General features: G+C 32.6%; 1 protein-coding gene across 3 annotated transcripts in view; it reads right to left on the reverse strand.

Annotated features, from left to right (window-relative positions):
- ASCC3 (activating signal cointegrator 1 complex subunit 3) overlaps positions 1-27,700 on the reverse strand; it is a 409,213-nt gene that overhangs the window by 165,401 nt on the left and 216,112 nt on the right. For all 3 annotated transcript variants that reach the window (XM_081294719.1, XM_081294720.1, XM_081294718.1), the window contains exons 14-16: positions 23,879-24,013; positions 4,946-5,137; positions 4,412-4,636 (exon numbers count right to left, since the gene is read on the reverse strand). In XM_081294719.1, coding sequence (XP_081150845.1) covers positions 4,412-4,636; positions 4,946-5,137; positions 23,879-24,013 — 552 coding nt within the window. The remainder of the gene's footprint in view (positions 1-4,411; positions 4,637-4,945; positions 5,138-23,878; positions 24,014-27,700) is intronic.

The raw sequence follows: 27,700 nt of genomic DNA on the forward strand, positions 1-27,700 counted from the left end.
TGGACTGGGAGTGGTACAGTACATGATTGGCATGCAGAAGGTCCTAGGTTCAATCCCGAGCACCAAACAAAACAAAATACAACAACAACACAAAAGTGTACATTTAAGTAAATTGAAGATGAGATACAGCAGCATATAATTTTCACTGTAATATTACATCATAGTATTTGTTATTTAAAAAATGGGACAACCAAAAGTAAAAATATGTAAGAAGATTCTGCCTATTTACTTCTAAATTTCCACTAGTTTACTTAAAAATGACCAAGCCATCCATACCATAGGTAAATAAGTACACTTCCTAAATCTAAACTGTAAGGCTTTTCAGAAAATGAAAAGCAGTAAGAATTAAAATTAAGGCAATAAGAGAGTTGTGTAGGATGTTTAAATAGTTTTTCCAGTCTGCTTAGGTAAATAAAACTAGTTTGATGATACGGATAAATAGCTGACAGTCTCACCTATTTCTGATTTCATTATTTGCAAGTCAAAACTGTATTGTCATATAACCCATATATTCCTTTATAGTGACCTATATTCCCTTATTACTTTATGTTATTACTTTAAAATAACAACCTATATTCATTCCCTTTTGACCTTATGATACTCTTTTAAAATACTATACAAATCTCAAGAGACAAAAATTTTATAAAGGACAATTTAAAAATCAGACTTATCAAATAAACATTAATAATTACCTATTGCTATTAGTTATAAGATTAGAAGAGAAAGTAGGTATCAAAAATTAGATCATGTAATGGAAATCTTCTAATAATTCATTAAAAAAGAAGAGATTATCCAGAAAAATAAATGTAAAGGTACACCTTATTTTGAGACTAATCCTTGAATGCCACCTAGTGACAAAAATAAAAATTTTCTTGAAAATATTTGCTGTCCCCTAGTGGCTGATACAGGAGCCTTTCATAAAACAAGTATTTTTTCCATACTCCCTCTTTTTAAAATTTATTCATTATCTCCATAATCATAACAAGTCACTAAAAAGCCTGTATATTATTTAAGGTACAATGGATATGGTAACAAATAGTATGGTCCCTGACTTCACTTCTCTAGTCATGGAGGTGAGACATGTATAAGTAATTAAGATGACAAATAGAAGCCCAACATCCACAGAGTCTAGCACATACCAGATACTCAAAAATATAACATGTAAAAGTGGCATTAGTGTATAGTGTAATAAACTTTATTTTTCTTTAACAAAAATAAAATCCACTCCAAATTTGGTAATTCAGAAATCAGACTCAAGTGTCACTTCATATTTATCTATTTAAACTTTAGTCTTTAAGGTTATCTTATTTATTTTTACTATATGTGTTTTAAAAAACTAGTTAAAACCATTCATATGGTTTCTATCAACTTTATATAGTTTTTAGAAACTAAATAAGCAAATATAATCATGAGCATGTATGTATATATAGATACATATATATATTTATATCTATATATGAACTGCTTAAGTAGGGCTACATATGAAGGGATTATCAGAAAATAGTGATACTATATTGCCTACCAACTTGGAAGAGGCACTTATTGAATTTTCACAATGAGAGCATCTATATTGCATTAAATAAGAAAACTGGGCCTTTCTTAGTGAAGTGAGTAGAGTAATAGCTTCCTAGGGCAGAAGGCCTATGTTGAGGAGTAATGGAAGTGGGAAGGGTAGTCAGACTGTGGAGGTTTTAACTCAAGAGCCAGTATATGTACAACATCCTGAAGAGACAAGAACTCTTCGTACACAAAGAATGTATATGTTAGGATATAGAATAATTAACAAAGTTATAAAGTATGGAATATAGGGATTAGAACAGAATATACACTGAGCAACATGAATACATTTTAATTAGCCTGAAACACATATATCAGTGTTTCTCCCAGTGCAAAGTTAAGTGGCTCTTTATAGGAAAGGGATTTGTTACTTCTCAACTTTAGCATTATGGAGTTAGCCCCATTAGGCATCAATCAGCAAAGATGTCTCATAAAATGTTTGCATTAAATTATACTTCATAAAATATTTTCTCCAGTTTTTCTAAATTCATGGTCAAAATTGATATTCATGAAATCAAATATATTAATAAGGGCAACATTACTATCCTAACATAACCTTTATGTTGATTAGTGATATTTTAGAGTCTTTCGAAGATTTTTTGCAGTCTAAGGACTTACAAATCCATTATCTTAAGAATGCAGCACAGATTTATGTTATAAAACAATTTCACACTTGATGTGTACAGATGACTAAGTTTAATTTCACATTCAACTATAATTTAAAGGAGTCTGTTTCATTAACAGGAAAATTTACTGTAACAGGGAGCTCTTCCAGTAAACCACGATATAAGCAAGCTTAGCAATTGCTATACTTCATTATAGTAACTAAAAATTTCAATCTATATGTTTCATTATTTAAATGCCCTTTATATCACTAAATGGAATTGTGCTCAGAGTGTGTTGACATTTCTGAAAATGACATTTCTAGCAAGTACTTTAATTAATATGGGATGAACTTAAGGGCTATTTTTATACGGAGGGCTAGATCAAACAGTTTCACTGGTGCTACTTTTTTGTCCCCAGGGAAGAGTTCCCTGAGGACAAGAACATTGTTTTACTTACTTTGTGTCTTCTGCATAAACACATCAACACATTGTGACTACCACTCACAAAAACTATCAAGAACTAATTCTAGGTTTGCTAAGATTTAGTATTCCTTGACATGCTCTTTAAGCAAAATTTTAGAAAAACAGGATTATTTTTTCTTTTTTCTTTTTTACTGTAAATGTAAGAGAAATTATGGCTACCATTTTGGAAAATGTTTAGTTCAGGTTTTAGAAGAAAAGAAGGGAGAATCCTAAGGTAGGGTAATGTATTTTTTTTTAAACTTATTACATTTTTAATAAGATTACAGATGTCTTAAGCAACAATAAAAAGATCTCCTTTAGAGCTAAATAGACCTCAGTTTGAATATTAGTTCTAAAAATTATACCTTAGTGACCTTGGGCAGTTACATATTTCTCTGAGGATAATATCTACTTAGCAGGTCTGACAGAATAAGAGAATGTACATGAAGCACCCAGCAGTCTCTAGCCTATGCTACTATTACTATCACTTTACAGTAATAGATTTTATCCCATTATAAACACTCTTGGCCCAGACCTAATTACTTACACTATGCAATCAGGGTAGGCAATGAGGACCAAAATTGAGCTATGATAATATTTTCTTTGGAGTCAAATTTTATTTTCTAATCTCTTTTTGTTGTCCTGTAATTTTATTAAGGTAAACCAGTGCTCTTCATGCTTTTTTTCTTACTTTCAAACTTATCTTCCAAAACTTATCTATCCTCTGAACTCAGACTAAGTTTACTATCATCATGAAAAAAGCTTTTTTTTGATAGCCCCAGGTCAAACATATTTTCTCCTTCTACCAAGTACTTCTATGGAAGTTGTCATTTTCTTTCCATGTCTTTTTTTCTCCTTTTGGACTATATGCTTCTTAACAGAAGAACTACATAATGTAGAGTGTGTCTTTCATTCTCTATAAAGAGTCTTGTAAATAACCCGAATAGAATTTCTATAAGCTGTTTAAGAAGTACTCCATATAGACTTGCACACAATAAGTAATATTTGATTGTGAATATGATTGTGAATATTTCATTCATTTATTCAATATTTACATCTTACCTAAATTACCTAAATTATTTGAGTTAACTTTAAAAAAAAGGATACTGAGATAGGAAAGTGTTAAATACTTGTGCAGTCATTAAAAATGTCATGAAAACATTGCACTGAATTTTGAACATTCATTTGAAAGTTTGATATATATACTCTAAATTGTAAAAATGTTTATTTTCTTTACCAGTTGAGATGTTACCTATGCTTTCCAGGTCCATTATTTAAATCCTATTATTAAAGTCTCCCCCCACACACTCCCACATGCCTGCACACACACATTTGAAATAAAAGATTATACTCTTGCTCAATTTAGGCAATCACATTTTACATAACAAAGTTAATCAAATGACCTAATAAAGACAAGAAAGCTTCATAAAACTTAGAAAAACTTCATACAAATATTAATCATCAATTCAGCACTAAAAATGTCAGTTATTGCTATTTCTGTTTCCCTGATTTGTAAACTTTGGATTGGATTTCTGATCTATAGCAAAACCTCTAGATTGAAAGTGTGGTCATTTAACAATGAGTTCCTGTCAGTATTGTTGTCTAGATTTATACTGCTGTGAGTTAATCAACAATATTGCCACCCCTCCCGCCCCAGCCTCTTTTGTCTTATGACTATATGGCATAATCTGTATTCCTAAATACTACAAAGTAAAAACCAACACAACCTTTATCGTTATTCTTAAAGCTGACGATTCTATCTCAACTTTTGACTGATCAGATCTTACCTCTGCATTTAGGTTATCTGCAAGACTTTCCAGAAACTGACTCTCAATTGGGTTTTGTTGAGTGAGGAGAGTGAGGTAATGGCTGAGTTTATCATGTGTTGTTATAATGACTCCTTCCCCAAATTTGTCAAATTGTGGTCGTCCAGCTCGGCCAAATATCTGCATGACATCTAAAATTCCAAGGTCAACAAAGGAGCCTCTTTTTGCAGCATATATTTGTGTTCCCTAGATAAGGAAAAGTTAATAAAAATTAACATAAGTACACATAAATATAATCCTGAAGAGCTGAATACTGAAATTGGGCAAATACAGTAAGATCTCGAAAGTGTACTTTAACTAATCCCTTCATCATCTGTGATAGTTAAATTTTTACAATATAAACTGAATTTTATTGGAGAAAATATTTTTCTCTTATATTAATTAACATTCAATGTCAAAGAAACAGCTGAATCACAATATTTTTCTAAATAAATCAATTCATAGATTTGTTTTAACACACACACAAATCTGTATCAAAAGAAGGTAAGCTCCTACCTTAATAATAACAGCGTGAGCAGGGAGATTGACACCCCAGGCTAACGTAGCTGTACAGACTAGGACTTTGATATGACCATTGGAAAACAAGTTTTCAACTAAATTTCTGTCCTGCCGAAGCATTCCTGCATGATGAATACTAAAACCATCTGGGAATAACTCTCGTACTTGCTTATTTCTTGACTTTTGCACCTAGAATAAATATCAACAAAACATAAAAACATTATTTAGCATTTAAAAGCAGTTTCTATTTAACATAGCTGCTAAAAGAGTTTATCAACAAAAGCATAAAATTAAGTATCCAAGGATGTGACTGAATCTTAGTATATAAGATCATGATACAAAATTCAAAAGAACATGATACAAAATTCAAAAGGAATGAAGTAAAAAGCAAGTGCCTCCTTTATCTAGCTGTCCTTTCTTGCAATTTATTAGTATTACCTGTTTATTATTCTTCCAAAAATACTATTTTAAAAATAAGCAAAAACATGTGTCCCAACTCCCTATAAGGCTGGAGTCCTTACAATACAAGGGCCTAAAAACTTAATTCCCATAATTTAACCCCACCTACCTACACTACCCACCACAGCCTTGAAATCTCTCTTTTGACAAATCACACCTACTTTCTATTCCAGATCCACTACCTAGAAGACTTGCTTCTCTTACTGAGATGCTTCCATGGTCTTGATCATTGTGATGAGTCAATAAACCCAACACTGTTCACCTACAGCTTTGTTTATGGTGAGCTTTGATGGGATAGAACTGACCACCTGTCCCGGATCCTCAACTTTACAATTAGCTGTGTGTACTGATTTCACTTATGGTGTCTGTTCTTTGGCCTGGTCTGAGCTCAGATATGGGATTTGGTACACTTACCTGCAATACGTATAAGTGCTACAGCAGAAGATCCAAAAAATTTTTCAATAAAGACTTACTGTATACTAGAAAACACATTTTTGGAAAATTTAAAATTTCAGATAAACATTTAAAAACTGTTTATACAGACAAAGCTTCTTTTGGGTATCATGCTATGTGCTAGTTATTATTCTGAAAAAAATCTCATTATCAACAATTGAAGAGCTTTAAGAACATTTTCCCCCATACTTTTATGTAAGAAACACTGTATCAGCAGGGAGTGAGATTTCAGTAAGACTAGGATTCTAGTCCAGATTACGCTACACTGATTATCTAACTCTCAGGTTACTTACAATTTTAAACTTCTAAGATAATTATACTAATTAACTACGAAAGATCTAAGAAAATCGCTCCCATTCCATGAAATTGGTTTCAATTCTAAAGCTGAAGGAAGGGTAAAACTTTTAGCAAACCACACCATCTAGTGGCCAGCTAAATAAATAACAACTTGCACATTTTAAGCCTTAAATTCAAAACAAAATACACACATATGTAACAAAGACTATCCAGACTATCTCCTTTCAAATTCAAAAGAAGCATATTCTTGTTTTATTTTGGTGCAATGTAGTCAGCCTGTAGAAATCATTTTATCACACACTTTACAATCAACTACACTAACTGAATCAGCCTTTATCTTTTCAGACAAGCAATATTCTTATGGTCAATATTCCTATAATCACTTCTTACGAATAAGGAAAGACGTTGGGATGAAGTCTGTTGTGGAGTGTTTGCTAAGAAATAACAGCTCCTTTACATGCCAAAGGAAGGGATAGAAGACACTTCACCTATTTAATTTCTAATATTTAAGAATAGAGCTCAAAGAGAAAGAATATGTTTGGAGATGTTCGTACAAACCATATTGGTGAACTGCTGTTTGTTTCAGGTAAAGTCTAAATATCCTGTATTGAAATATACTAATAATATATGTGCTATATTATATCTAGATTCCTTGAATAAACCCCAGTTAACATAGGACTTGGTGAAGACTGCTGGGGTACCAAGGCACAGGAAAAAAATTAAACATCGGAAGTATGTAACTGCAGTAAGAATTTTCTCAGAAGGTGAATGTGTTCACACAGTACCTTCTACTCCAACCACGAGGGCTGTACACTTAACCCAATGGGTATACACCTCTGGTCTCTGTGAGGACCTAGGAGACACTTAACAGACACTTCTCTTATCTCTATTCTTATATATTCTGGACATTCTTTTTTATTAGTTCAACAGAGACCTGATGTGACAAAAGTCTTAAATTAAAACAGGTGTAGGTTTTTTACTATTAATGTTTGAATCTGAATTTTTCATATGTGGTCTGCCATAGCTCACAGTATAAATGAATTGCAATCTTTGGGGGAAGAAGTCTAAGGATATATACTTTTAAAAATCTTATTTTAAAAATTATCATCTGGCAAAGATACTTTTGGCATACAGTTCTATGAATTATAACATATGTATCAATATGTATAATTACTACCATTATCAAGATATAAAACTCCTTTGTACCATTTATTTATAGAAGCCCTCCCTACCTACAATCTGTGGTAGCCACTGATCTGTTCTTCATCCCTAAAGTTCTGTCACTTCACGAATGTTATAGTGTTATATATTGAATTAAACAGTATATATGCTTTTTGGACAGGTTTCTTTCACTCAGCTTCATGCCTTTTAAGAGTCATCCAAGTTGTTGCACACATATTAATAATCCATTCCTTTTTAATGCCAAATCATATTCAATAGTATCAATGGGCATATCAGTTTCATAATATAATCTCTCACTGAATGACATTGAGTAAGTTTATAGTTTACAGTTTGGGTAATTATAAACAGAACCTCTCTGAACATTGAGATGTGTGTGTGTGTCTATGTTTTCATGTTTAAATGTAATCACCAGTAATGGAGCAGATGGGTCATATGGTAAACGCTATGTTTAACTATATACAAAATGGCAAACCATTTCCAGAGTAGCTAATTTATATCAGCAAAAAACAAGAGTTACAGTTACTTCGAATGTTTGTCTGCACTTGACAACGTCATTATTTTTCATTTTAGCCATACTAATGAGTATAGTAGTATCAGACCACGGTTTTAATATTAAACATCTTTCCATGTCCTTGAATGTACATATATATAACCTCCTCAAATTATTATTATTATCATTATTTTGGGTGGGTACTGGGAATTGAACTTAGGGGCACTCGGCCAGGGAGCCAAATCCCCAGCCATATTTTGTATTTTATTTAGAGACAGGAACTTTTGCTGAGACTGGCTTTGACCTTGTGATCCTCCTGTCTCAGCCTCCCAAGGTGCTGGGATTGCAGGCATGTGCCACTGCACCCAACTCAAATTATTTTAATGCAGAAAAATGTGTATATATATATATATATATATATATATAGAGTTGTTGATAGACTTTTATTTTATCTATTTATATGCTTTTATTTTATTTATTTATATGCAGTGCTGAGAATTGAACCCAGTGCTTCACATATGCCAGGCAAGTATGCTACTGAGGACCCCAGCCCCAGCCCCAAGGATCAGTTTTTATAGGAAGATTTCGGTGGTAATATTTTGATCCATCTCTGCACAATACCACCATATAATTTGATTGACCTTATAAGAGATTATTTCAGCTAAGCAGCCTCATATTCATTACTGCATTAAATTATTTACATTCTTAAGAAAAAGTACTTCATAACAAACACAAAAGTGACTGAGGAAAAAATGCACTTTAAAGAATCAAAGGAGACCTTGCCTGCACACTCCTGGAGCCATCCTATCTCCTCGAATCTAGCGAGACAGCGTACCGACAGAGCAGACAGGGGCAGAGCGATAGTGGCCAGTGTGGAGCTGGGGCTGCTGCTTCTGGCACTGCTCCTATCCACCAAGAATTATTCAAACCAAACAGCTGTTGTGATACTTTCAAGTAACTCCTCACAGAGTACCTCTCCTGCTCCCAGTTCAACTAATGCTACACCCAACACAGGTGGCAGTGCCCTGCAGTCAACAGCCAGTCTGCTTGTGATCTTGCTCTCTCTTCTACATCTCTACTGTTAGAGACTCAGGCAGGCCAAGAAACATCTCTACTTCCCCATCTTCTAAACCCAATCTGAAATAGCAACTAGACGTCCAGGGTGTCAAGGAAGAAGCAGGTCTGCATCAAATCTACCAATTCCACACCTGATTTTATTGACATAGAAAATGTTGAGAATTCCAAATTGATTGGTTTGAAGGACATGTGAAGGGTTTCATAAGTGATGAATGCCAATATTAAATCTGCTGGAGTTTCACATACAAGATAAAAAGAGAGAACATCCAAAATTGAGACACGATTTCCTGAATACGGACACTTAAGACTCTACATTGAAAACAAGAATAGATTTTATCTAGACATAAAGGATGGAATGTGGAATGGAGACTTCAGTTTTCATTTGGTTCATGAAATCTACAAGGCCATAAAACAGCACCTGTTCCCAATAGAGGGAACTTCCAGGTAAATCCTCAATGTATCATTTCAGCAGTGCTAATTTAATGCTTATATATTCTAGATAAAGTTTCAAATTGTTAAACTATTTCTGTTCCTTTGGGAACTGAACTCTTTCCTCTGTGGTTTTTGGTTTTGACATTATGTTTGGACTTTTATGTAGTAATTGACATGTGCCAGGGCAATGATAGTTTGGAATTCACCTCAAATCCAGGCCTCATGAGTAAGTCTTGCTTATCCTCACAAAGTCAAATGGTAGGTATCGCCCATCTCCTGTTTTCATTCAACAAGAGTGCCAGATTCCTTTAGCTAAACTGATTCCAAAGAGTAGAACTGCACTGACCTCAACTAATTTCAAAATGCTGCTTTTTTTTTCTGCATTTGTTGAATACCTTTCACAATTAAAAATGGTCAGCTTTGAAGGTAGAATGGCAAATCTTGAAATCAGAAAGGCAACTATGTGAAGAAGCCAAATTTATAAATCAGCATTTGAGAAGTGCATATTAAATTCACAAAAACTTTTTTATATTTTTTCTGTAAATACCTTTTTTAAAAAAACTATGGATCAGGATAGCCATGTTTAGAACACTTTCTGTTATCAGTCAATATTTTTAAGTAGTTAGAACCTGATCTTACGCTTAAAAGCAGTCTTGATCCTCTAATCTTTTACAACTGCCTTGATACACAGAAACCTTTTGAAAAATTCACACTCCCTGAAATCTTTTGTTTGCGTGGTCACATATTGATGCTTAAATGTTCCAGTATCTAATATGGCCACTGTAGTCTTGATAACCCAAATCACTTTTTCTCATCATTTGAAACCTACACAGGAACAACCAGATCAAACAGATCTAAAGCTACTGTGTATGTGAATGAACACGCCCCTTTGCTTCATACCTGAATGCTGTAAATCTATTTGGATTATATATTGTGTCTGTGTATTTATGCTTTGATTCATAGTAACTTCTCATGTTATGGAACTGATTTGCATTGAACATAAACTGTAAATAAAAATAAATAAATGGCTGAAAGAGCCAAAAAAAAAAAAAAAAAAAAAGAATCAAAGGAAAGGTCACTTAAATAGAAACACACATTTATCACATACTAGATCCTAGGAATACAAAGAAATTTAAGACAAAGTGTGAGCATTGAATAATTTGTAGACTGGTTAAAAAAAAAGACTAATAAACAAATAATTTTAAAATATGTTGTGTTTGCAATAAAAGCACATGCAAAAAGTTAAAACCACACTTAACAAAATTTACAATACTGTCACTTATGACAATGATCTACTTTGTATTTGTATTGCTAGTACCTGACTGAAAGGAAGAAACAGTAAGATAAAAGACATAGAAATTGACTCAGTTAAATGAGTATTTTCCATATTAAATTTTAAAATCAAAAGGAAAAAACAGGACATATTTTGAAAGAGATGATGGGCCCATTACAATCTGAAGTAAGTTCCAGATAGATGAAGAACTCAATAGTAAAAAAAAAAAAATAAAAAAAATACAAATTTAAAAAGTATTCTAAGAAATCATGGATGAAGTAAGTATAGGCTTTGTATGTAAAACACAAAACCCAGAGAATATAAATAGATATACAGAATTTCTACATGGTTACAAATAATCATAAAAGGTCAACTAGAGAAAAATTTCTGTAATATATATAGTCGCCTATAATTTAATATACAATGAACCAAGGATATGAATAAACAATTTGCAGAAAAAATTTAAAATGATCAATACAGAAAATGCCTACCTACATTCAGAATTAAAGAAATGCAAGTCAAAATCATGATAAAATACAATTTTTCTCTACTAAGCTGTCATAAACTTAAAAACCTCTTATTGTTCAATGTTGACAAAGTTATATGAGTACAAGTAGATGTTTGAGGAAATATATCCTGAAATAATCTCTCTGGTGGGCAATTAGGGATCATTCACCAAAAATTTTAAATGCATGAATTGCATGATGGATAAATTCCACTGCTAGGAATTTTCCCAGTGTATACAGCTGTAAAGACCAAGAGTATGAGGAAGAATGTTTACTGCAGTACTATTAACAAAGACAATTGGAAACTTCAAAAGTATTAATCAGTGTAGGACGTGGTAAATGAATTATTTTAATACCCACATCATGTTATTCTATGCAGTTGCTAAAAGACTGAAACAATCTTTTATGTGGATTTGTTAAGATCTCTGTGATATATTATTAAATAGGACAAAATGTGTATCTAACATGATCCAATTTATTTACTTTAACACACACAAGCACACATGCAAATGAACACAACAGTCATTTTATAAAAGCTTTCCTCATGAGAAATATAGGAAGACTGTAACCACAAGTGGCATTTGGAGAAATGAATGGCAAAGAGATGATTAAGATGATGAGCTATGGAGCTAAACCTGTTGTTACAAAATGAAGCCTATTCTGTGGAGTTTCACAACAATCACTGCTTCTTCCACCTGGATCTCCAGAGCCAGCGCTATGTGGAGCCCAGGCTTTTTTCTCTGAATAGCTGCAGAGACATAATTTATCTTGTTCATATTGTCTGAACAGACATTGGATTCTCCCAGGAAGCCATTTGAGATCCAATACTACACTTACTAGATAAAAGTGTTTCTACACATGGAAATTCAGCACAAAAGAATTGTCTAAGCTTGGTTTCCCCTGACTTTATCTTTCCACTTTTCACAAGTGAATTCCCACATAGGGTTTTATAAGCCAGTAAAATTAGAATGGAATGGGCAACTGCTAAGATAATGCATTAGCACACAAAGGGCACTATATTCTTTTCCCTCAGTGAAAGCATGTGGAACTTCCTTCCTTGAATTTATATATCTTTTTCCTACTGGTGAGATAAAAAGTCAGTGCCAGTGCCTTTAAAAATAAGGTTAAAATGTAACCACTTCCCAAAGTTGACTTCCAAACTAGCACAAATACAGTAAGCAACATGATTTTAAAAAATGAATAACAACAAGTAATTGGGGATATTAAAGGAAATCAAACATAAAAAATAATCCATAAGACCAAAAAGTACACAGAATCAACACAAAAGCCTTAGTTCAAAAACAAACCCCTAATGAAACAGCATGCTAAAATGGAATCAATAATTTACAGTACTTTTGTAAGCCTTCTGAGGTCATTTATTTCAATAAGGTATGCTTTAATATGAATCATTTCAAGTCTATTAAACTAAAAGGAAGGAATAAATTAACTGTAGTGATTAAAAACTGAAAATCTAGGCAGGAAGAGTAAATATTGTCTCTCAAAAGATACCATTCTTTTTCCATAATCATTAGTCATTATACTATATCAATGTTAGGAAAAGAATTACAACATCATCTTTTTAAAGTGATCTTACCATGTAATGCTTATAAAGTTAATCAGCTTGAGACAGTGGACTTGAGTTATTACTAAAGAACCTGCTAGTATTATTAGTATAAAACAATATCTAGCTTCTATGTTGACAAAGGAGTTTAAAGATGTAGGGAATATAATATGCTATCACTCTTTCCACCTTTCTTATTCTACTTTAAACCTTATTCACTGAGACAACTCAAAAGAACCAAAATCTTCAATGCTCTGTTACTCCTGAGGCTATGAGAAGGAAACCCATTATGCCTCCTATCCCTGTAGGATAAGGTCCATTAGTCATCTGTTCACTAGGTCAGTTAAACCAGTTGTTCTAAATCAGGTTATGATCCTGATTTTGGACAATCATGTTAAACATTTTAGGGATCTAATTTCAGAGAATCTTATTCTCATATGCAGTATGAAAATGGGATCCAATGATCTGTTATGCCACTGCCCCCACAGTACTTAGTATTTCTTTTCTCCTGACTCAATTTCATGTTCTGTTATTCTTCCATTTTAGTATATGAAACTTCACTATACCTACCACTCATTTATTGAAAACTATATCCCCATCTATATTACAACCTGTATCAACCCTTTCTCCCACCTTGCTTTAACTAAAAGCTGCATCTTTTCTATGGACTGATTCTCATGCAGCCTTCTCAAGTGTTAGGAGATGAGGTTTCTCTTCCCCATCACCATTTCCAGGCCATTATGTACTCTCCTTTTGTTAAAATCTTTGCCCTATAAGATTCATTCCATCAAGCTATGTCACCTGTCACCCAAAGTTATCCAGCGGAGACTTGGCACCTATAGCTCCTTGTCTTTCTTTCTACCCCAATTCCTGTTCTCATCTAACTTACAGCATTTTCCATGGGGACATTAAAAATTTCTGCTCCTTATGGCCTTGAGACCCTCATTTACAGTGGTATCTCCCCTGCTCCAACAATAACAATACTCCAGGTAGTGTCATCAATACCCATCTATACTACCAGAATCAACAGCACAAACATCCCTATTTCTGGTTAAAGCCTCCTATATTTCATGTTTGCCAAACTAATTTTTCTAAGCCCACTTTTTGTCCTTAATGATACCTAAAGATCACAATTTTTCTATTTTCTTTCTATTTATCAGCTGTATTACAGTAATACCCTTCTCCTACCCAACTTGGCCTTTATTCTTACTCTTTCTCTAGCTTAAATAGCAGAGCCTAATATTTCAATCACATTCTTGCCAATTTCTTAATTTATCTGCCCTTCTATCGTAACCGACTGGCAAAATGCCAAACTTGGAGGATCCAGGATAATTAGCGCTTAGGAAAAATTGTATACAATGGCAACTTTAGACTATTCTAGATCAATGACTATAATCTCACAAGCCCTTAACACTAAAGAGCAGTCTTGTAATTTCTTTATAGTAATTTTGTTTTCATATGACTCACAATATTTATAGTAGAAAATTTCTATTTTCTGAAAATTTCTGACCACCTTATTTATCCTTAACTCTCACAGAATAACCTTACCACCTACTCATAAAGAAAATACAAGATACCAGAAGACTCTTTCTTCCCACATTTACCTATAAACTTACTTCCATCAGAACCTACCTTTTTAGGTACCCTTTTCCCTTTGAAGGAAAATTTCTCCTTTGGTTCTTTGGAATTGACTTCTCTGAACCTATATATAATCCATGGTTTCTTCTCTTTCTCTTATTAAAGAATTAAGTCTTTCAATTCATTCTTACTCTATCTTGGATAGTTCCCACAAATATTAACAGATCACCTCCACTTCGAAAAGACAACATGTCTATGGTCCTAGACTCTATCCATTTTTCTTTTCTATATAAGCAAACTTAGCAATATTGATAGTTACACTCAGTTTTTTAATTTCAACACTCATTAGCCAACTTTATATAGGTTTTATTCCCCACCATGTGAATGACAAAACTTCTAAATTAGGGCATCAATCTTTCATGTTGCCAAATACAGTGAATATACTTGGCCACTCACAGCAACTCTCCATATAGATAGTCTCTTTCTTCTCCTTAAAACACTTTTCCTTTGCCTCTGTGACATTAAACTCCTTTGGAAAGTCCCTTTCTGGCTCATCTTCCTGTATTCAATCTTAAGAGTTCTTAAGAATTGGTCCTGGCATCTTTTGTCACTGATCCTCTCTCTAAACCAGAATGTTCTTTTGATATACAAGATTCGTATCCACCCAGATAGTTATTTAACATTTCTAAGTACACAGGCATCTCAAACTCTGTAAGTCCAATGACCAAGTCCTATCAATATTTCCGAAATACTTCTCCATGAATTCACCTAATTGTTCTTCCCATCTCCTCTTGTCCTGACTATGTACAATGATACTTTCATATTTTTAAAAATTTATTAATTTACTTTTGGGGATACTAGAGAGTGAACCCGGGCTATATGAATGTGGGCAAGTGCTCTTCCACTGAGCTACAACCCCAGACACTGTAGTGATCTTTTTTTATAAGCACAATACTGTTCAAGCCAAGCCCTTCTTCCAACTGCTCTAAACATTACCTAAAATACTGAATCTGGAACATGATTTACAAGGCCCTGATGATCTAGTTCTTGCTTACTACATTAGGTTCATCTTATGACAGTTGTCATCCATCATAAGGTCCATAGTCATCTGTTCACTAGATCAGTTAATTCTTATTATTGAATTATTGATATAATTCAATATCAGAATTCTTACTTTTCTTAGCACTTTATTCCTCTTTATTATTATAAGTGCAATTAAAATAAATTGTTTAATTGGTAATTTAAACTCTGTCTTTCTAGAATCCTAAGTCTTTAAGAATAAAGGGACAACTACGTTTCTTCCTCAAAATATTTCCAAAGCAATATTTCTAAAGCAAAGAATGTTAAACAGCCCATAAAATGTACTCTCACATTCCTCAGTGAATCTTCCTTTATTGTACGAACAGGAAGGAAAAGTAGGCCCAAATTTTCACAGTCATATCAATATTTATAGCAGCTCAATTCATAATAGCTAAACTATGGAACCAACCTAGATGCCCTTCAATAGATGAATGGATAAAGAAAATGGAATATTATTCAGCCTTAAAGAAGAATGAAATTATGGCATCTACAGGTAAACGGATGAAGCTGGTGAATATCATGCTAAGCAACATAAGCCAAACCCAGAAAACCAGAGGCAGAATATTTTGACTGATATGCTGATGCTATTTCACAATAATGCAGGGAGGGCTAGGGAAGAATAGAGTTACTTTAGATTAGGTAGAGGTCAGTGAAGGGAGGAAAGGGGACATAGGGATAAGAAGGACAGTAGAATAAATGAGACATTTTTAACCTATGTATATATAAGACCAGTAGGATTGTACATCATGTAAAACCAGAATGAAAAATTATAATCCATCTATATATGATGTATCAAAGTGCATTTTACTGTCACATGTAACTAATTAAAACAAATAAAAAGTTGTGTGTAGTCACGGCTGTGGCTTTTTAACTGCTGATCATCATCATGGTGACTAATTCTTAAATTCAAAAGTTCTAGTAGTAGTCTTGAATTTCTGGCAAGTACCTAATTTCTTATACAAAATTCTTTTGTATTTAAACTTTATGAAGAGCAACTTATTTTACTGAATTTTGAATGACAGATTGCATGTCTTCCTCAATCCACTATAAGTAGGTTGTCAGCAGAGTCTATTCATCTTGACACTTATTGATCTGGTGTCTACTTTATACTCAGTAAATATTTGCTGAGTGACCACCAGCAAAAACAGTTTGAGGTTTATGTGTATAAAGTCATTCATAATGACACAGATAGCCTAATCCCCATAACCAATTACCATATATCAATCTTGCTGTGCTAATTATTCACTTTTATTTAGGAGAAAGGAAGTACTATAGGTTCTGTTCCATGATATATCCCTTGAAAGATGGTCTTGGTTCCCACATGGTCTTTCCTGATCATTACTACAGTACAATAATATAGTAACAAGTTAGCATTCCAGAGAGCATCCTGGTTAGCAAAAAAAAAAAAAAAATCTCATCTACAATTTTCATCCTCTTTATTCATCTGGTTATCTTAAATAGATATAAAAATAATAATTGAAAAAAACAAACTGAAATGTGATTTTAAACTTAAAATTTTCTCATTACAAATTTCTGTATCTCCAGGGATTTATAACACTATTTATTTAATTTGTATGTGTTTATAGTGCTTCCCCTACTCAGGTATTTTCAAATATTGCAATGAACATGCTCCCCCTGCCAAAAAACAGCATGGTTCCTTCACAAGATGTATAATTTTTTCAAAACAAATCAATTCTATGTTTCTAAAATACATTTTAAAGTACAGGAACAAAAGTTGTTGTAACAAAAATTTACTTAAAAGTAATAGAATAAGGATAAAATCGCACTGTTACTCCCTTCTTTAACAGTGTCTCATTTAATCAAAGTAAGCCACGTGAAATGAACACCTGGGTTTGGTAAATTTCTCCTCTCTGAAAAAGAAAATGAATTCCATTTTTTAGCACTTGAATTCACATCACAAAACTTGGTTCTTTAATAGTCTAACAGCATCATAACTAAGCATACAAGTTAAGTCCTCCGTGCTCTGAATGAAACCTACATGCCTAGCCCTCTGTGCATCTTATAGTCCAATGACTAGATATTATTCTCTGAATATATCTAGTATTTTCCTTTAATGGTCTTCTTCTTTTCTCCTTGGAATGTCTATTGAAATCTGAGACCACTAGCTTAAACTTACCTGCTTCCCTTTTGTGTTCCCACTGAACTGTTTTTCCTTTTCTTAAGCAATAACACTTCTTGATTTACATAGTACATATGTATGTACATATTCATTTCTAAATCCTGTTGAGTTGCCTGTATCTCAGAGGTAGAGGCCTTGCCTTGTTTAATCACTTATTATTTAGAGTGTCACTCAAGACATGATCAATTAAATTAGTATTGACAAGTTAATTTAAAACTGAATGTCTTATTATACAGTATAAAATAATGTCTTAATTTACAATATTTAATTGAATTGCTGACCATACTTTAAAATCCCCTACTGTTAAATATGTTTGATGTCTATGTTTTTTTAATTATAAATAGTGTATTGAAATAAAAATCTTGGTGTAGATTTAATTTTCATTAAATTTTTTTTTCATTTAAAAAAATTTCCAATTTTAGGACACCAAGATTAAAGGTGCTAGAAAAAGATTAGCTATTAAAATATATTACCAAAATGTTTTGTAACAGGATTGACTGATCAAATACCACAGAAAATCTGAGTGTGCTAAATCCTCAAATCATTTTCAGAATTGAACATTAAAATGTTTAGTTTTTGACAATTTATTTGGGTTAAGAATATATAATCTTTTTAACGTATTTCATCTAATGATATTTTCATCCAAATTTTGTTTACTCATTTTATTTCTTCTTTTTCATTCATTAGCTTACTTTTCATTTATTGGCAGCTGTATTTCTTAGTTATTAAATTTAATAAATGCACATATTAAGATGTTAATATTAACTAATCTATTGTAGTTGTAACCAGTATTTCTACCAACCTGTTTGCTGCCTTTTACAACTCATTATTATTTTTGTTGCTCCAAAACTTTAAATTTATGTATTTATTTGTTTTTTATGTGGTGCCGAGGATCGAACCCAGGGCCTCACACTTGCTAGGAGAGCACTCTACCGCTGAGCCACAACCCCAACCCGGAAAAGCTTTAAATTTAAATGTGGTGACAGCAACAGTCTTTAAAGCTGTTATCTTTTTATATTCTGACCTCTTCAAAGGTCATAGATAACATTATAGAATGTGTTCTGTTTTTCAAGTGAGGTACATTTTATCCTATTTTTTATAAAAATCTCATTATATAGGTATCTACTCACTTTTTAGGGAAGAAACTGTGGATTAAGTGAGTTAAAAAGCTACATTAGAGTTTTTAAGTCAAAATTAAAACTCAGGTTTCCTTAGAGCTAAGGTTTTATTCCACTGAAAACAGAAATCATATTTCCAAAAATCCAATTAAGCAGTCAGTGATATTTATTACTATTTTTTGACTTTATTTAAAAAATATTAACAAACTTTGATAACCTTTCTATGTGGCTGAAACAGCAGAATTACTATATTAGCTTCCAACATGAAATAAGGTAGGATAGGTAGATGAAATTGGTAGGATACATGGCTAAGGAAAAAATAAACTCTGAGAAGATAATATTTTGGATGTAAAATTAAAAAATAAAATATAGTGAACTATCACACACCCTTGCTACTGTCTTTAGTGAACAGAAATCATCTACTCCAGGAAGAGAAAATTCTAATTATATTTAGTCTTAGTGATACTCTTAAGTTGTTGAAGCAGAAAAAGAAAAAGCTATTAGTATTAAGCAAAGTTCCACCAATTTAGTTGCCATCAACTTAGTTAAAAGCTATGCTGAATCTATGAAATTAAGAAGATTATTGTTGATTTAGATAATAAAAAGTCATAAAATTATATTTCAACGTAACTTGAGGGTATTTATTGTTTTAACTTTTTCAATAGATACTCCCAGTAAATACATTCATTAGGCTTATTGCATGACAGACCATATTTAACTAAAACTCAAACTCTCAATATCACTAATATATATACTCAGTACCCATGAATCAAAGTGCCCATGATATGACTCAGGGACCATGAGTCAAAAGAATTCAGTACAGAGATGGGTGGGAATACTAGATACAATATCAGAATTCTTAAAGACTTATGAACAATTTTGTCCCTGAAGAGGGAAACAATATGGATTTGACTGATATCTTGAATGAAACAGAATATGAAGATTCTAACTCAAATACCCATTTAACTTAAAATGAAAATCATAACTGAAAACAATGGCTTAATAATAAAAATATCTACATCCTATTGACACATTTACAAATATAAGCTGCTACTATTCCTTGAGGTATACTGTGTTTTACATAGAGGTTGCTTGAGACAGTATCTTAGAGGGATGGTAAAAAAGTAAGACTATGCTGGGTGCCATGGCATACACCTATAATCCCAGTAACTTGGGAGACTGAGGCAGGAGGATTGAAAGTTTAAAGTCAGCCTCAGGAAAAGTGAGGCACTAAGCAACTCAGTGAGACCATGTCTCTAAATAAAATACAAAATAGGGCTGGTGATGTGGCTCAGTGGTCAAGTGCCCCGAGTTCAATCCATAGTACAAACACAAAAACAAACAAACATACAAACAAAAAATATGACTATGCAGGGTAAATTAGGAAAATTGAATCCGTACTGCTCATTATCCTTTCACCACCTTAAAATTTCATTATCAATATGTTTTCTAAAAATAGAGTTTTACAATATGATATTTAAAGTCTTATCAGTTTCAGCCAGTTTCCAAAATGATTTCAAAGCCATCCCACTTGTTTCTCATAAAACTCCACTAAAATAGGTATTAAATACTCCATCATCATTCCATTTGATAGAAGAGAAAGTAAGTTTCAGAAATGTTTAGATGCCTGAGGTCTTATAGCCTCTAGAGTTGAAATCATACCAGATTTTTATCAACTTCTTGTTTTGAGCCTCATTTGGAATTCATGAGATACTCCCTTCCCAGAGGAAACCTTGAGTTCCATCTCTATCTTGCAAGCTACTTTTGGGGCCCTTCACTTTTCACTTTTCTCTCTCTGTCTTCTTAGTTCAGTGGATGATTTAGAAATAGAGGTGAATTTTCTTATGAGGGTGACTTTCATAATAGTGAAGGGAATGATTAGGGGAATCTTGAGAGAGACAGAAGGGAAAATAGAAGGTTTCTTAGTGGAGTTTTATTATTTAAACAAACAAGTTTATATCATATTAAATAAAACTATAAAGAAGTGCTTTTAAAGGTCTTTCTTGTTAAGAGAGGAATTTGAGATGGTATGTTAAACACTCTGAGGTACACTAAGTATGGCACAGTAGGGATTAAACTGTATTTCCATTAACAGGAGTCATGAGGCTAAATTTCTATGTACTATACTTGCAGATGTACCTTATAATTTCATTTTAATGTTTTGAGTGCTTAATTTCCCACTTTCCAAAATGTAGGAAGAAATATCTCTTATCACTGCAATAATAGCTTCCTTGGAATTGTTAGAAAGTTAATATGACTACCAATTAAAAAAAAATTAAATTATGGGACTTTGAGAAAGCATTCAGAAAATACTCTCTCTCTCTCTCTCTCTCTCATACACACACACACACACTTTTGCAATATGGAGGAATGAACTGAGGGTTTTGCACATGCTAGGCAATGCTCTATCACTGAGCTAAATCTAAAGCCCTTTTTGGACAGGGTTTTACTAAGTTGCCCAGGCTGACCTTGGAACTTGGGATCATCCTGTCTCAGCCTTCCAAGTAGCTAGAATTACAAACATGCACCACTACACTTGGCAAGATTATTTTATCTTTTGTTATAATATGCACTGTGAAAAGGTTCACTTTTTAAAATCTCTTTAGGAGAAGTAAGGGATAGAGTTAGGTTGAAGAAATTTTCTTCTATTTCATTAAAAAAGAAAAGAAAACACAACTCAATACCCTAAAGACTTTAGGAAGTCCCATATGGGATCCAATCTTTTTGCTTTTGAATAAATAGAACACAGTATAGTGAAAAGGGTGGACTTCGGAGTCATATTGGTTCAAATCATGATTTAGATAGAAGTGTCTGGGAAAATTATTTACTCTCCCTTTTAGTTTATCTATAAAATGGGTATAAAAATCTTTAAAGGACAGAATAATAGTGCAGATCATATGAGAAAGTTAAAATGAAAGCACTTATTATAATGTCTGCCTTAGAATAATAAAAGCAAGGAAAAAAAGTAATTCAGGGGTTCCTGCTATCAGAAAAACACTACGTGAAGGGATGGGAATATAATGGTAAGCAAGACAATGCTTCTTGAAAACATATATACAACAGATGTGTTAGGAATTCATTCTTATTTTTTTTTTAAATCCAGTAACAGCTGAATCAGGATAAAAAACAAATATAATAAAATTATGCAAAAGATATAATAACCTGGGCTGGGGTTGTGGCTCAGTGGCAGAGTCCTTGCCTCACCACGGAGGTTCGATACTCAGTGAAAAGCTATTTAATAACCCAGTGAGGCACTGGGTTCGATCCTCAGCATCACATAAAAATAAATAAGTAAAACAAGAGTATAGTGTCCATCTACAACGAAAAGAATATTTTTTTAAAAAGTTTTTTAAAAAAGATATAATAGTAAGTAGGTAGTTTCAAGTCTACCCCAACTGTATTAAATCTTTCCATTTCTTGTATTATTTCTTTATCAGCATAGTGATCTGTGAATTTGTGATTGGTGACACTGCCTTAAATAAACACAACATAAAAATTTCTGTATAAATTGTAACTATATGTCACAGAATAAATTCCATGCATATTTGAATACAGATATGCCATAATCAAGGAAAAATAGAACCAATCTCCACCATCAGTTGTTGTGAGGACTGAATTAATTATATTAAGCAATGTTAACATTCAATAAGAGTTAAATATTATTACAACAATTAGAAAAAGAACATAAATTATACAGAATACCAATAGCTCTCAGAACTAAGAGGTATGCAGTAACCAGAAATCCACAAGGTGGCTCTCAAAGCTTGGCTTTTTAAACCCAATAGGGTTGCTTTCTATTTCTAAAGAAATAAAGTAGAATTTGCAAATACCAAGTTGACTTTTCAAAAACTAATAAATTCATGATTAACAAATAATCAGAAGAATGCAAAGCTATATAATAAATTTATTTATTAAAATATTTTATACAGTGAAAAAAATAAAGAAAATAAATTTCACAGTTATAAATTGAGAGAATCTGATATTCAAAACAACTGGCATTGGCTTCAGAATTTAAAATGTCAAAATGAAATTGTAAAACAAAACTTATAATGGGGGCAGGAAAGATGGTGGAATGAGATGGAAATCATTACCGTAAGTACATGTATGACTGCAGTTATGGTGTGATGCTACATTGTATACAACCAGAGAAATGAAAAGTTGTGCTGCAATTGTATACAATGAATGAAAATGCATTCTGCTGTCATATATACCTAATTAAAATAAATAAATAAAAAATAAAACAGTACAATCATGAAAATTATGTTTTATTAAGATAATAAATGTGAAGTATAAAGACAATGTCTGGCAACTGTAAATGATCAGTTAAATATTTTGTTATGAATATAAAAATGTTGAAATTACTATTATTTATGTCAAAGGATTTTTAAATTTAAAATTTATTTTCATAGTCTTAAATTAGAATCAGCATTCCTTTTCTGCAAAGGGACAGAGAGTAACTTACAATCTCTGTCACAAGTACTCAATTCTTCCCTCTGTGGGTCTAAGAAAGCAGTCATAGATAATAAAAGAATAAATTTGACTGTTTTCTAATAAAACATTAATCACAAAAATAGATTTTCGCCCTAGGCCCTTTGTAATAGTTTGTCCAAACTTGATGTAAATTATTAAATTGATATAATTAAATAAAATCTTCTATATATCTTAAGAGTACCAATACACAAATTACCTAGAATAGTTATTAAATGTAATGTGCATGAAATCACTTGGGAAACAGGTTGAAATGTAGATTCTTATTTGGTAAGCCTGAGATTCTGAGGATCTGATTTTCTAACTAGAATGCAGGTGATCCCATGGCTTTTTAGTTATTTGAGCATACAACAATTAGTAAGGTAATGTTTTCAAGCTTTTTGGCTTCATGGCTCCTTTACATTTTTTAAAGACCTTTTGTTTATTTAGGTTATATCTGTCAATACTAACCTCAGAAGTTAAAACTGAGAAATTAATTTAAAATATTAATTATTTAAAAGAACAAAAACCCAGTAGATAACATATTTTTTGAAATTTAACTGCATTTCACATTTTAATTATATTTTAAAAATCAGGAATAAGTATTCCATTAAGTCATATTAAAAGAAGTGATAAGTGAATACATCAAGTAGTGGGACCTTTCAAAAGATCATTTAGTCAAGAAAAAAGTCAATAAATCTATAAAATTAATGTCTTAGAATTTGTAGATGATGGATATTTCATATGTAAAATACCAGGTATTTGTGGCACATTATTTGCTTTAGTTCCTTATTGCTTGCTGTAATTTGTATCCTACCTGTTTTTCTGCATGTCCATATTCAGGTCCTTGGGTAGGTAAAAAGCAGGATATCTGGCCACAATTTTTTGCTCTTTCTATAAGAGACATAGCTGTTCTTACAGTGGCATTTCGAGCATGTACAAACACCATCACCTACAATAAAGGAAAATAGATTATTTAATATTCCAGTTCATTAAATTATATCTCAATACAAAATCATCTTATATAATCAATGATAAATCTTTCAAAACAAATTCCAATGTATGAATTCTCCCACATTGCCATGTTTTTGAACAAAGTATATACAGAATAAAGGCAGGTTAAACAAAAATCCTTTTTTTTTTTTTTTTTTAGAGAGAGAGAGAGAGAGAGAGAGAGAGAGAGAGAGAGAGAGAGAGAGAATTTTTAATATTTATTTTTTTTTAGTTCTCGGCGGACACAACATCTTTGTTGGTATGTGGTGCTGAGGATCGAACCCGGGCCGCACGCATGCCAGGCAAGCGCGCTACTGCTTGAGCCACATCCCCAGCCCAAACAAAAATCCTTAACATGGCTTTATTATTGGCCTATAAATTGGTTTGTATCTAATGGATGGTTTCTATAAAATGTATTTAATTTTGTGCATTTCTCTTCCAAAGTCATCATTCATATGCTTTTATTCATACTATAAATTTGAAAAAATAATGTGACAAAATGAAAAAGCAAAATTATTTTTATCATAGTAATGAAGTAATTGTGGGGAAGGTGGAGATCATAAAAGAAACGCAGGGGAGAGGAGGCACAATTAGCCACAGACAGCCAATACAGAGTGCTAATGGTTTCCTTAGTTTATTCTCTTCAGGTGAATTCACACTTTGCCTAGGTGTCCCTGCTAGGGAAACTGCAGGCAGCCTGCAAGGTCAGCTTGAAAGAGTTGCCACATGAGCTGTAACTAGCAAAGCTGAAGAGGTCGGGTTGCCCGAGTTCCTGGGAGACCACATCTTGCCACAGTGTGCACCAGATGCCAGACATGGGGACCTAGGATTTAATGTTTGCCATGTTGCATTTCAGTATTCTTTGGTCTGATTGCTCCTTATTATTTTCCTATTCTTTGAAGGAGAATGTTTACCCTGCACCACTATATTTTAGAAGTATGTAACTTTTTTCTATTTTTATTTTTATTAAGGACTCAAGGTTTGAGTTGGCCTTGGGACTCTGAGGACTTTGAAATTGGACTTTTGAGCAATGCTAGAATGGTAAAAATTTGGGGGACTCTTGGAGATGGACTGAATGCATTTTGCATGATGAGATGGATATAAGCCCTCGGGGGCCATGTGTGGAATCCTATGATTTAGATCTTATATGTCCCCAAATGCCCAAGAATTAAAGGCTGAGAGTCCAGCTTGGCAATATTAGGAGGTGGTGGAAACTTTAAGAGGCGAGGATAAATGGGGATTTTTAGGTCACTGGGGGCATTATTTCAAATGTGTCAAAGCTGGTCTTTTAACCCTCTCTCTTTCCAGCCACCATGAAGTCAGCAGCTTATTCTACCATGTCTCCAACTTAATGTTCTGCCTCACCACAGACCAAAAGTAATGGGACTTTCTGAACATGAAAAGAAATTTATGAAATCATGAGTCAAAATTAACCTTTACTGTTTTTAAGTTGATTATCTTAAGTATTTTATTACAGCAATGGAAAGCTAATACAATCTATAAATTATCAAAGAAAATGTTCTCACATATGTGATGCTAAAACTCACATTGGAGTAAAATCTCTTAACAATCATTCACAAAACTGGAATGTTTAAATAACTAATATTCTTTTAGCATTCATTCAACATAAAGGTAAGAAGATAATCTGGAGAAAAATCAGAATTTCTTCAAAGAAAAAAATCTCCAAAGCATTTAGAAAAAAGGGAGAGAAAAGCATTTAAGTCAACTGGAAAAATTTAACAGAAGTTAACAATAAAGGTATAAAAGCTTGAGATTTCACACTTTATCAGAGCTCTCAGTTGCTGATAGTATTTTCAAAACAAACATAATACATACACATATGTGTATGTGTATAAGTACACATACATATATGTAAATTGTGTATATATATATGTATGTATGTATATGTGTGTTTTGTTTTTGCAGCACTGGAGATTGAACCCAGGGCCATGCAGGTGCTCAATGAGTGTTCTGTCACTAAGCTACATCCCAAGCACAAATGTTTTTTTTTTTTTTTCTTTTTATGATGCTACAGACTGTACCCAGGGCTCTGAACATAAAAGGCATATGCTCTACCACTGAACTATATCCCTGATCTATATGAACATTTTTAAAGAGTACACTAATAGAATTTATTTCAGAAAGTGTTGCTTTTACTTGAAAATGTCTTCTGTTTTCTTACTTTTGACTAAAGAAAACTCTGATTTTGTGTGCTCTCTAGCTTGCCCAGAGGAAATATCTTTACCTCACAGAATGTTAAGAGACTACATTTAGGCTCAAATTATTATATTCTCATAATTACTGACATAATCTATTTAAGATTAAGTAAAAAGGAAAAGTCTGTTAACCATAATGCCCAGATGAAGCTTCACCAGTTCCAAATCTGTCACAATCTACCATTTTATCTCTTGTAAAAGGCAGGAACATTTCAACTGCAAGTTTGACAAGGTAGTTTTTTTCTTCCACATAAAAATAAAATTTATTATCTATAAAACCTCAGTAACCCTCAACCTTACATTTTAAACAAACTTAAATTAAAATAAAGTTACTTCTTATTTTGTTTACCTATTTATCCATTCAAATGTTTCTAAGCATATAGTCAATTTCAAGCCATAAGAAAGCTAAAAAAACAAAACAAAACAAACAAACAAACAAAAAAAAAAAAACGAGATAAAGTCCCCACCTTCACTGAGGTGAGAATCTAGTATGGTTTAAAGAAACACGAAATATTTTTACTTGATAAATATTTACTGACCATGTATATGTAAAATACTGCTAAAAGGAGAAATATGAAAATGTCTAGACAAGACATGGGACCTTCCATGAAAATCTGTATAAGAAAGAAAATAAAACTACACATGATTTAGACAGTGGAACCAAAGGAAGGATGGAATGAGGATAATGTAGAAATTCTAAACATTAAGCTGGTGGGTCTCCTTTATTCATCCATCCTAAGATATTTATGTAGTACCCAGTATGTACCAAGCCTTGTACTGAGTAACAGTTATGCAATATTCCAAGACTCCAAGCTGTATACTTTTTTGCGAGAAAATTAAAAAACTAGGATATACAGCCTGGCCTGGCTGTAGAAGCAGGGTACATAACAGAGGCTAAAGTAGTTTTTAGAATATTTAACTTTGGTATCTTTGGTGTTAACTTGAAGAAGTATTTTTCTCTTCCTTTTTTACACTGAGACCTAGGAACTCCTTCATCAGATTCACTGCTGGTGCTCATTTAAACTGATTAGTAAGCTCTCTTCTAAGACCATCTGAGTAAGAAGAGGGGTGGGATCAAGAAACTGAATTATTAACAACTACAGAGATCACTGAATTATTATGTGAAATTATTTAATAAGTACACTAAATATTTATCCTCCCCAAAGTCAAACAAGTTTAAAAGAAAAATAAAACCACCACTATAAAGATGTTTTTAAAGGTATTTTATATAACAAGCAGAGCCTCAAAATCATTTACCAGATAAGCTAGGGTAATATAATATGACAAGATTTTTATTCTCCATAATGCAAATGCTACATTATGTAAATTCTTTTGAAATAAAGATACAGTGAACATAAGGGAAAGTAAAATATGACCCTAAATCATCATTAATTATTTCAGTCTGACTTGTCAACTTATCACTTTGCAAA

The sequence above is a fragment of the Spermophilus citellus genome (genome assembly GCF_964194105.1).
Source record: "Spermophilus citellus genome assembly, chromosome: 5".
NCBI classification, from domain to species: domain Eukaryota; kingdom Metazoa; phylum Chordata; class Mammalia; order Rodentia; family Sciuridae; genus Spermophilus; species Spermophilus citellus.